The sequence below is a fragment of the Carassius carassius genome, chromosome 29, assembly GCF_963082965.1.
Source record: "Carassius carassius chromosome 29, fCarCar2.1, whole genome shotgun sequence".
Lineage (NCBI taxonomy): Eukaryota > Metazoa > Chordata > Actinopteri > Cypriniformes > Cyprinidae > Carassius > Carassius carassius.
Window position 1 is genome coordinate 10398698 of NC_081783.1, and position 11989 is coordinate 10410686.

An 11989-nucleotide genomic window follows, 5' to 3' on the forward strand; every position below is an offset into this window, starting at 1 on the left:
GGGCGTTACGATACAATGCCTCCCAACAGACAACAGATTATCGTATATACATTATATATATATATATATATATATATATATATATATATATATTCCAACCAAACAAAATGATTGAGCTTTGATTGAGCATTGCCATTCAGCTGAGACATCTGTTAAATATATTCTGTTATTCAGTTGCTCTTTTGTTGTTGTTTTGTTTTCCCCCTGTTTTTGGTGGCTATTCTTGCTCTTTTTTTGTTCTAATATTGTGAATTTTGGAAATCATTCGTCTACTTTCTTCTAGAATCAAACAGGGATATTTAATGGGAATAAGCTCAATATTTTTGCTTGGTTGGAAGGAATATACTGGATAGGGGATATCCGTATTTATCCCACATTCTCCACCATCCTTCCTTTTCTCCATATTATAATATGAATCACCCCAAACCATAAATATTGCTGTTCTTTTCAAAGAGAAATCAAAGGTCTCTAATGATGGCAGATAAGGCAGAATATCTTTCCCCAGAGTTTGTGAGCATGTAGATGTGTGTGCTTGTTTCTCTTAAATTAAAGCCGGCTGCTGTCCTCAAAAATTCAGCTCATTTCAGCTATGCGCTTCTCTCTCGACTGTGGTCCTAAAAGCTTATTGAGACGGGAGAGAGCGCAGGCCTGAGGGCAGCTCACTCCAGCCATACATTTATTCACTTTTGTAGTATGATTGAAGCTTTCCTCCACTGATTTCTGGAGGGAGAAGCGAGAATCCTTCCTTAAAAATAAATTCTCTCTTATTCTTCATTTCTTTCTTCTGTTTCCCTCAGTTCTTCTTCATTAATAATGAAAATATTTTTGTGCAGCATGACATTTGCCTGTGAGTATGTTTCTAGTGAGATCTAATTTTTGCAGGGGTGTTGCTTAAAGATTTTTCTTCTTTTTAGTAGACATGTTTATTTAGTGTAATTAATTAGGGTGATTAATTATACCACAATTAAATAATAATAATGATAATAATAATAATACTATGACCCTTATGTAAATTCCATAGTATGGAATGTTCCTGAACTACTGGAGCAGTTAATGTTTTTGCTTGTGTATATTGGATTGAGTGGAATGATTGATTGCGATTAATTTCGATATTCTACATGATTGACTACTTTTAGCCACATTTTTAAGTATTATTATGTCAGTTCATCATCCATTGTATGTCCAACTAGAATATCGTTCAAAATTATAAGGTTAGTATTTATTTATTTTTATGTTTTTGAAAGAAGTCTCTTATGCTCACTGAGGCTGTATTTATTTGCTGAAAAATAAAGTTAAAACAATAGTGAAATATTATTACAATTTTGAAGAATTGTTTCCTAATTTAATATATTTTAAAAATTATTTTTTGTCAGCAGAAATGACTCTAGCCTTAAGAGCATACTAATATGCTGATTTCATGCTCATGATACATTCCTTATTATCAATGAGAAGAGCAGTCGTGCTGCTTAATATTTCTGTGGAAACAGAATTGATATATTTTTTTAGGATACTTTAATTAACAAATAGAGAGTTCAGAACTGCATTTATTTGAAGCAGACATATGTTAACATTATAAATGTATCTTTATCAGTTTAATGCATTATTGAATAAAAGTATTGATTTGATAATAATAATAAAAATAACAATAAACGATCTTATCCTAAACTTCTGAACGGTAGTGTAAATGTATTTGTACATACATGAGCAAGAAGGAAAGTGGTAAGAAAGGGGGCAAGGAAAAGACAATGAAAAGTGTGGGAGGCTGTGCTAATGGCAGACTTTTATATTTATAGCTGTGTTCTCTCCCCATCTGTCAAAAGTAATTTAGACATAAGCCATAATTACAGTTATTCATTTTCTATGGCACAATGAAACTTGGAATAGAGCATAGTTCGTTGAAATACTTTTGTAACAAAAATTAACTCGGACCAATCACTATCACACCTCTAAAATTAAACTGAAGTCTGGTCGCACTTGTCAGTGGACTGGCTAATTTCATTAGGCTTGTCCAGTCAGCGCTGGATTCCTGTGCAGCGATTAAGTCTTATTCTAGCTAAAAGCATGATGTTTTATGAATCAATGATCGCTGTGGAAACGAGTCCAAGAACTTGCAATGTACCAAAATAATTCCAAAGCATTCTTGAATCAACATTGCTGTAAGTTCACTGCAATTTTAACGAAGACTTAGGGTGCTGTGATGGCCTATGGACACTGATAAGTTGAGTTTGCTCCTTTTTAATCTATCCATTTGTCTGTATCTAGCCTACAGAAGGCTTTTTTGTTCGCTTTTCTTCTTCACAGGCAGTTGTTTAGGCCTTCAGCACAATCAAACGTTACACCCTTGCTTCATCTTCAATGATTCAGCTTGTGCACAGACAAACTCAACTTTAAAACATTCATGAGTGGAAGATGTTATGCAGCTTACCCTAGTTGATTTAGCCGCGGGCTACAGCCTTTCTCCATGTGCTTATCTTCCTAAGCCAGGAGGAGATTCTATGCAGCTGATGCATACTGAAACACAGCGTGCCAACATGTGGAGGTTTGCAAAATGACACACGTCCCTTCCCTCGGCTGGCAGAGTCGGTAGAGCAAATTTGGTCAGCAGGCGAGGACATTGATTTTTGCGGATCAGATAAGTTCCATGTTTAACAGATGTAGGCCAATGGGACACGGTCCGAACGATGGCACTCTCTGACACCTCTCAAAATTAATTTAGTCCATAAGTGAAGCTTTGGCAAAGGGATGTGACGCTCTGGCGAAGAGCGTTGTGGAGTGTAAGCAGAAAAAAAATGTGCAAAGGTTTAAACAGCTCCTCTGTGCCAGTGAGAGTGGTGGAAATGAACACAGCATCACGTAAAAAGGAACCGTGTCTATGAAATAAAGTAGAATTAAAGGTTTGAAATCCCTCAGTCCACCTGCAGTCAGATGATATAAGTGGAATTTACTAAGAACGGACTCTGTAACCTGATTTTCTTTCGAAAGATGTTTATGCTCACCTTATTGAAGGCCCCCTATATGTATGCCTAGCAGGCTTTGGCCATTATGTAGCTATGACTGTATTGACATGCAGTGCTGCATGAAGCATGAATAAGTCTATATGTAACAAAATGAATGGATACAACACACTCAGTGTAAAACTAAAGTGTTTATTCATTTGTTTCATTTATTCACCCTCATTTTGTTCCAAACCTGTATTACTTTTGTTTTCTTTGGAACACAGCAGAAGATATTTTAAAGTAACTATTTTGTCTGTAAAATAATAGTCAGAGATCTCCAAAACAACATTATACCCATCAACTTTAATGGTATGGACAAAAAAGAGAGACGTTTCTCAAATAATAATTTTATGTGATTCACTGAGAAAAAATAAAATAAAATAAAATAAAATAATAATAATAAAATAAAGTCATACAGGTTTGGAACAAATAAACAATGACTGAACTGATATTTTTGGGTGAACTATAGCTTTAGCATGCTGTTACTCAAAATTGATTTTTATTTGATGTGGTCATGTCATCAGACATACTCTGTATGGCAGGGTTTTTATTATTATTATTATTATTATTATAGAAAATAAGTAAAATTTGATTACAAATGACACTAGGTCAAAACTGAGGTGCTGATAACAATAACATGGCGTACACTGGTGTGAGTCACATTTTAATCATTATTTTCAGGAATAATGTAAAATACCGGTAAATAAGACAAAACATTTCTGTACATTACATAGTTTCCCTCACTCCACAACTAATAATTTAATAGTATTCAGAATATAGATATAAATCTTAAATCATAAATATAAATCAACAAATCATGTATTGAAACTGGCAATGGAACAATGGCAATGGAAATGGAAGTCTAAATTCAAACCTTCATCAACACATTGATTGCCACAAGCAAACCACCTGCAAAGTAGGAATGTTTGAATGTGGAGCAGGACTTGCATGCCTGACCCAATCTTTAGATTCCCAAATGAATTTATATTGGATTAGTCTTGCTCTGTGTTAAATGTTAAATTCTAGTTAAACAGTGTAACGTTGTAACACTGTTTGAATATTTGTTTGATTTAAGTTCATTTGAATAAAGACTCATCATGATTTGTTTGTGGTGCATAGCTGAACCCTGAATTTGCATAACAAGATCAAACTTATATAAGAGGCTTTTCTGAACAAAAATGTATATGTTGTATGCAACAGTGAGTGGTGCAATTCTGCACATCTCGTTTGAGTCTTGCTTTTGTGGTTACTCACTAATGTAACTCTTTAGTGTTGTGGCTACTGGCTATCTTTTCTGCTTTCTGCCATTAGATGCAGTGCCTCTTCTTCGTCCTCCTGCTGTGTCCAACCACATGTTATTGTGAGCCGCTCTTAGCCCAGCCAAAGGAAACAGCACTGCTTATGAACTTGTTTTTTTTGCACTCCATCTGTCCAGTGTAATTGCACTCTGCATATAGGCAGATAGGTTATGTTGCTGCTATTGCACTTGTCTATACATCAATAATAAAATACCTATGAAATATAATTCCTAATAATTATACTGAATATGACAATATATTAGCAATTTAACGTTAGTACATTTCAATGAAATTTATTATTAAACAAACTCACAACACTTAATCCTTTTTTTCCTTCTGGATTCTGTTTCTGTTTTAAATATATATATATATTTTTCTATTTTTTATAATCCCCCCTCCCCCCACCTACCTTTTTACTTTGTGTTCCGTTTCAAGCCCTTACTTCATATTTTACTTGATTTTTTCCCCATCTTCTATCATCTCAAAAGCAGCGTGTCCATTAATTAATAGCTGGTCAATTTAATTTTCCTAAAAGTAATAACTTGTTTAAGCATGAATAAAGATTGACAAGGCAAAGTCCTAATCTGCCAAAGTTTAATTAGTCTTAGCGAGGTTTGCAAACAAGCAGACGGGGGTCAGGGGGAGAGGACATCCCAACGATTGACACCGGAACGAAGGGTAGAGAAGAGGCGAGCTGGTGTGGGTTTCCATCAACTCTGCCTGTCTGCTTCCATCCATGCACACGATCAGCCAGCTCTCACACACAAGGGATTGTGGGATAGTTGGAGTGTTGGTGTTAACTGTCAAATAAAGGCTGGTTTTCCCAGTGCTATTCTCTGCACCTGTCACCCAGGGCAACCTATGTGTTGTGGCCAGAGCAGTTGGGCTCCCTTGTGTGGCTTTAAGGCATAGCCAAAGCTGAAAATTGATTGGCTAAAACTGTTATAGAATGATGTGAAGAGCCAGCATATATTAGAGATTCGCTTAGAGGGCCCTGGGATAAATGAGCAATGAGCTATTGACTACAACACTGCTTTCTTACAATGACTACACCTCAACATGGATTGGAGACCATTATTATTACTATTATTATTATTATTATTAATGATTTTATTGTTATTTCTTAAATTATTAGTAGATTAACAAAGTAGATTTAATATGTATATATATATATATATATATATATATATATATATATATATATATATATATATATATATAGCAAATCTACTGGCTACTGGCTCCCACAGATTAGTTATGTGTCCATGTGCAACACAGATTAGCCCTGCCACTTTAAGAAGTTACTCCTAATGACAGCTCGTTAGGTGTATAAAAAGACACCTGTCCACACAATCTGTATCTTCCATTCCAACCTCTCCCACCACCATGGGCAAGACCAAAGAGTTGTCAAAGGATCTCACAGACAAGATTGGAGATCTGCACAAAGCTGAAATGGGCTAAAAGACGATCAGCAAGAAGCTTGGTGAGAAGGAGAAAACTGTTGGTTTGATTATGGATGATTATGAGAAAGGTGAGGGATCAGCCCCAAACTACATGGGAGGAGCTTGTTAATGATCTTAAATGGATTGTTCACCCAAAAGATGTAGGTGAATTTGTGACTTTGTTGCTTCAGTAGAACACAATCTGAGATTTTTAACTGAAACCATTGCAGTCTGTCACACTTATAATGTAAGTGGATGGAAATCACGGTTAAAACATAAAAAATAAAAAAATGAAACCCTGCAGCTTGTGGCTATACATTGATGTGTAAAGACAAAATGATTGGTTTATGCAAGAAACTGAACAGTATTTATATATTGTTTTTTATCTCTGATTCACATAATGTGCAAACTGTTCAAACTCTCCTAAGTATATTCTCTTAAGCGCGTTCACAAAGGCGCGTGAGGCATCATCTTCTTCTACTTGCTTTGTAGGTGAAAACATTATGCTTTGGGTCTGTTTTTATGCTAAGGGTACAGGACGACTTCACCACACTTAGGGCCAAATGGACAGAGCCATGTTCTGTAAAACCTTTGATGAGAACCTCCTTCCCTCAGCCAGAACACTGAAGATGGGTCATGGATGGGTCTTCCAGCATGACAATGACCCAACACATAATGCCAAAATAACAAAGGAGTAGCTCTATAAGAAGCACATAAAGGTCATGGAGTGGCCTAGCCAGTCTCGAGACTTGAATCCTATAGAAAAACCTATAAAGCGAGCTGAAACTTTGAGTTGCCAAATGACAACCAAGAAACCTTAAAGGAACACTCCATTTTTTTTTTTTTAAATGGGCATATTTTTAAACTCCCCTAGAGTTAAACAGTTGTGTTACCATTTTTGAATCCATTCATCTGATCTCCAGGTCTGGCTGTAGCACTTTAGCTATAGCTTAGCATATATCTTTGAATCTGATTAGACTGTCAACATCTCGCTCAAAAATGACCAGAGTTTAGATTTTTTTTTCCCCATTTAAAACTTGAATATTCTGTAGTTACATTGTTTAAGATGATGGAAAATGAAAAGTTGTGATTTTCTAGGCTTATATGGCAAGGAACTATACTCTTATTCCGGCGTAATAATCAAGGAACTTTGCTGCCATACCATGGGTACAGCAGGTGTAATGATATTACGCAGCACCTAAAAATATGCTACTGTTAGAAGTAAGCTGGAGACTATTTTCAGACGCTTCATAATATCATTGTGCAAATATATATATATATATATATATATATATATATATATATATATATATATATATATTTGTTGTTGATCTTGCTTTCCCTCAGTTGATATCTATATTCAATTTATAACCCTGTGTCTACTCTGAATACACATGAACGCCATAAAATTTAAGATAATTAGGAAGTAATTGCCTCTGATTGATAGCAGGGGTTTAGTTAGTTACCAAATAATAGATTAGATATTTTTTTCATCCCCTTATACACACGAAAAGCTTATTCTTATTCATTACTGTCATTTTGATCAAATCATTGTGACTCTTTCATATGAAAATCCTTTACCGGCATGTCAAATAAGCATTCTTACCTACAAGGAAATGGCCAAATGGACATTTTGACAGCTGCACAATTGGACATGGAATTCATGAGAAAACAGCTTGAACCTTGTATGTATATTTCCATTAATATCACACCCCTGGGGCATGACAGTTGAATGAAAATGACATGAAGCAAATCTCTTGTGCCAGTCCTCCATCACAGAAGAGAAGAACTGAAAAATGCAAGGAGGCCAGACTTAACACATCTTTCCTCTTTACTTTAGACAGCACCAAATGTCAGATACTCATCTGGAAATAATTTCCATTCTATTATGGTGACAAGGGGCCAGCAGAATCTAATTAGCTGAAAAAAAAGAAGGGCTAGGGAGCTGGATTGGGAGTGATTGGTGATAGGGCCAGTGGTGCAGGGCCGGCTCTCCAGGCTTCAGGCTCAGCAGGAACACTCCTGAGGTTAACTCTAACTTGAAGGAACGAGATAAGAAAAGGAGAGAGAGGGATTCAGGTGCTGTGTGCCAGAGATGAAGACCTCTATTGGTCTGTCAGAGCCTCAATTTTGAATATTCTTCCCTAAGTGATAGTAAAATAGAAATATAAGAGCAAAAAGGGGCCAGATATAGTTTGGCTTTTAGAGTATGTTTTATTGCTTAGATCTATCTATCTATCTATCTATCTATCTATCTATCTACTAAAAAAAAAAAAAAAAAAAAAGTGTATAGTGTTCTATAATGGTCAAATACCAGGGATAAAATAATGTTGTCCAGTGCTCAAATCATAGGCCTTTCATAGAGCTCAGAGATTTAGAGAAATAAATGTTTTCCCCTTGAGAGCTTGCCATTCTGCTTGCCCCCTTTTCTCATGCACACTATCAAACTAATCTAATGTCACTTTCAAAGGAAAGGTTAGGCTCAGCTTTTGCATTTATATTTTCCAGACAGAGAGTTTGACCTTTGTGGATCAGACTGTTATTTTTGCTTCTTGTGATGCCACCCAGCTTCACCAACCTTTTATAGTGAAGATCAGCATCCATTACACTGATTGGTTACAGTGATCAAGGTTGAGAATAGGCTGTAGAGTGTTTTTTTTTATGCAGCTTTAATTGACTGCAAAAGTAAAGCTTCACAATAAAATTGTGATGTCAATACTCATTTATGCTTTTCAATAGTAGGGCTACATTTAAAGTGTTGTGTTATTTGTTTAATTTATCATTTGAACATGTTTAATTTGTTTTTATTAGTTGATTAATTTCCTTGAACGTTGACTAGAGGAATCAAGCAATTAATAATAGAATATTACACCACATAAAAAAAGAAAGAAAAAAAAGAAGAAGAAATAAATAAACAAATGACTATCATGGCTTGATTTCTTTTGAGAACTGAAATCATTTGGTGCAACCAGTGTATTCTGATTCCTGAACAAATGACTTTTATGAATCGGTTCTTTTTGTGAAATTAAAATCACACATCGCAATCAGTGTTTTCCAATTCCTGAACAAATAATGAATTACTGGTTATTTTTTGTGAATTGCAAGCAAATAGTGCAACCAGTGTATTCTGATTTAAGTTGACTCTTTTTAGTAAATATTATAGGTATTATGCCTATTACTTATGCATTTTGTAAGTAATATTTCAGAAATATTAATAATTATATTATATTATATTATATTATATTATATTATATTATATTATATTATATTATATTATATTATATTATATTATGAAAACTGAAAACTGAATGTTTACCTAGACTTGAAAACTGATCATTATATTCTATTTTGTTCCAGATCTGAGGCCTCTGCCTGATGTGGCCATGACGGGAAAATGCACACGTGAGTGTACAGAATACGGCCATTCGGATTCCTGCTGGATGCCTGGACAACCTTCACCCAACCGCACCAAGAGTGCCAAGGGCGGGCCCAAGCTCTCCACCTTCGTGCCTTACCAGGAGAGGGAGGGTCAGGAGCACCTGATGGCTGACAGCAGCTCTAAGCCTCACGGAGAGGAGCGGAGCGGAGGTGGGAACAACAAAGTGGCCAGCATTCGCTTTTTGCCTCCCTACACTAGTGCCTATTCTACAGGTGGTGAGTCCGGCAAGGACTGCCCCAGGGAGGAGATCCCCCTGAGTCAGACAGCCGATTACGCCCCTGCCACTACACCATCCAGCCAAGGTTCCAAAAGAGAAATCTACCTGTGATTCACCTGCCGTCCGCCTAGGTTCGATTCCACATTTGATCCAATTTACTTGTGATCAGCAATGCCTGTGAGAGGATAAAAGGCCTCATTGTCAAAACACCTGCTAATTCTACCCCACCACCAGACCCCGATATACACAGACATCTCAACATGCATCTCCAATCCCCTCAGCCACAAGCCTAATGGCTGACACCAAACAGCTAGAGATCTTCTTTAAAACCCTCTGGGTTTTACACAGCCCTGTGCATTGTTAGAGGCTCTGGAAGCCAAACAGATATGAAGATAATAATCAGAAAAAAAGAGAAAAGCATTTTGTGAATATGAAATTAAGTACACAATCCCCATGTAAACTTCTAATGAAAGAATGTAAGGACAATTTTTAAGTGAACTTTGTGATAATTTAATGTCAATGTTATATTCCTATTTGATTCAGATTAATTTGTCGATTTTTTTGTTTTGTTTTTATATATATATATATATATATTACTTATGATCAGACTGTAGATATGCTTACCTTAAAACATAAACACATCCAAATAGTACTTTTTTTTTTCTTCTGTGAGTGTGTAGCCAAGAACTCGAGCCAGAAGAACTGGCAAACCAAATCCTGGCAATCCAAGAGGAACATAGATTCTTGACACTTATACTTTACTGAAAAGAAAACATTCACCTTTCTGTAAGCTCTGAAGGGTAGTTGTTTCTTAAATTTGTCTTTTTTCATAGAAAACTCTTTTCTTAATGTACAGTGTTGTAAATATTACCCATCTGATGGAACAGCTATGATTTATTATTTAGCTGTACAGACTCTTGGAGCCACAGCTTCCTTCTGTTGATGATAGTAGAAGGGGCATTGCTCAGAGGATTTGCCTCCCTGTCAGTAAAAGAAGGACAACAGTTTTGGACCTTGGAATGCTAAAGATAATCTACAGTATGAGCCTCTGTCGTCTTACTACTTGGGACTCAAGCAAACATGGAATTTGGGGCAAAATCCAAGGGGGAAAAAAATGGATTACAGCAGGTTTGCATGATGCCATTTTGGACAAATTTGACAGGCTTCATCAGTTCCCAGAGGAAGCTCTCCCTGTGACGTTTCCTCTGTAATACTCTAGTACTTCTTCATAAGACTATCTACTAGTAGCTGAGGCTTTAGGTGAGTTTTGTTCAACCCATCCCATCCGTAGGGAGGAAAAACGACTTTCACAAAAAAACAAAAAAAAAAAAACCTGTTCATGTGCTGTGTATTAGCCTTCTCGTTTTTTCAGACATGTCAAACTCTGTTGTGTAGATGTGTGGTTTTGTCAGAGATTTTGGCTCTGCTCTGTGGTGGGTCTGACCTTGTCAAAACAAACGCTCACAAGATGTAGACGGGTTCAAAAATCGTGGCATATTTGTCACATTAAAGTTGTATTCAACAAGTCCAGTATATATTCTAAAACAGGGGTCCCCAATCCTGTAGGGTTGACAGCTCCAACCCTAATCAAACACACCTAAAGCACCTGATTAAGGTGTTCAGGACCACATGAAAATTAAAAGCAGATGTGTTTAATTAGAGTTGGAGCTGAACTTTGTAGGACAGTCGATCGCCAGGAGCATGAATGGGCACCCCGGTTCTAAAACATCAGAGATTCTGTTTAAAATGTGCTTTGAACATATGACATGATAAGACTCCTGCAGCAAGCTTAGAAACGTCTTAATCTCGCTAACCTATTACCATAAAGTCACACTGGCACTCGCCAGGGGGCACTTTCATTGAAAGCGCTATGCCACAACTGAAAGCGAGGTCTTTCAGAAAGAGTTTACAGGAAGTTCATTTAAGGCTGTTATTAATAGAGGCTGATAGTAACAGGGATCGCATCAGTTGGGATTCAGGTCAGCAAAAGCTATCATGAGTATTAGAGGCCTGAGCTACACACAATAAGTGCACTATAGTTTACACCATGTCACACAGCTAAGTCGCCACTTATAACCGACTATTCACCTTGGGTGATTTAGCCGTTTACTCTGTGTGGGGGTTGATTCAGTGTTCTCACTGCTATGTGCTTTGGGTTTAATACTTGGTAAATATCTCAATTTGGTGTGTGAATTCATTGAGTTCACGGCTGACCCCTTATTTGAACACTGGCAAACCAAACTTCAATAACCAAGTAAATAAGAAGTATTTCCAATTTGACAGGGTCTTTGGTCTTTGCATGCCCTGTGATGCCCCCTATGGACAAATGCTGCGAGCTTGTCGCAGCCTTGGGGCAGACCGGAGGAGATACTGAAAGACCTCATTCGGTCTAAGTGTTGATTTGAGAACACTGACACTCTTGCTTTATTGTACACATTTAACTTCCTGTTCTTTTAATCATCCCAGTGACTACTGACCTTTAAGGTGTTTTCTGCAGTGACAAACAGAAGCTGCCCAGGCTGCATGAACCCCAAACGCTGCATGACAGGTAGACAGTCTCTCGCTCCCACTGGAAAAACCTGGAGTTTATCCCTGGA

The 11989-nt window shown here is 36.8% G+C and overlaps 1 protein-coding gene across 2 annotated transcripts in view; it reads left to right on the forward strand.

Moving 5' to 3' along the window:
- The window catches only part of LOC132109608 (protocadherin-1-like), a 151317-nt gene extending 141434 nt beyond the window's left edge, over nt 1-9883 (forward strand). For both annotated transcript variants that reach the window (XM_059515831.1, XM_059515832.1), the window contains exon 5: nt 9094-9883. In XM_059515831.1, coding sequence (XP_059371814.1) covers nt 9094-9503 — 410 coding nt within the window. In that variant the 3' untranslated portion in view covers nt 9504-9883. The remainder of the gene's footprint in view (nt 1-9093) is intronic.
- Nucleotides 9884-11989: the final 2106 nt, after the last annotated feature.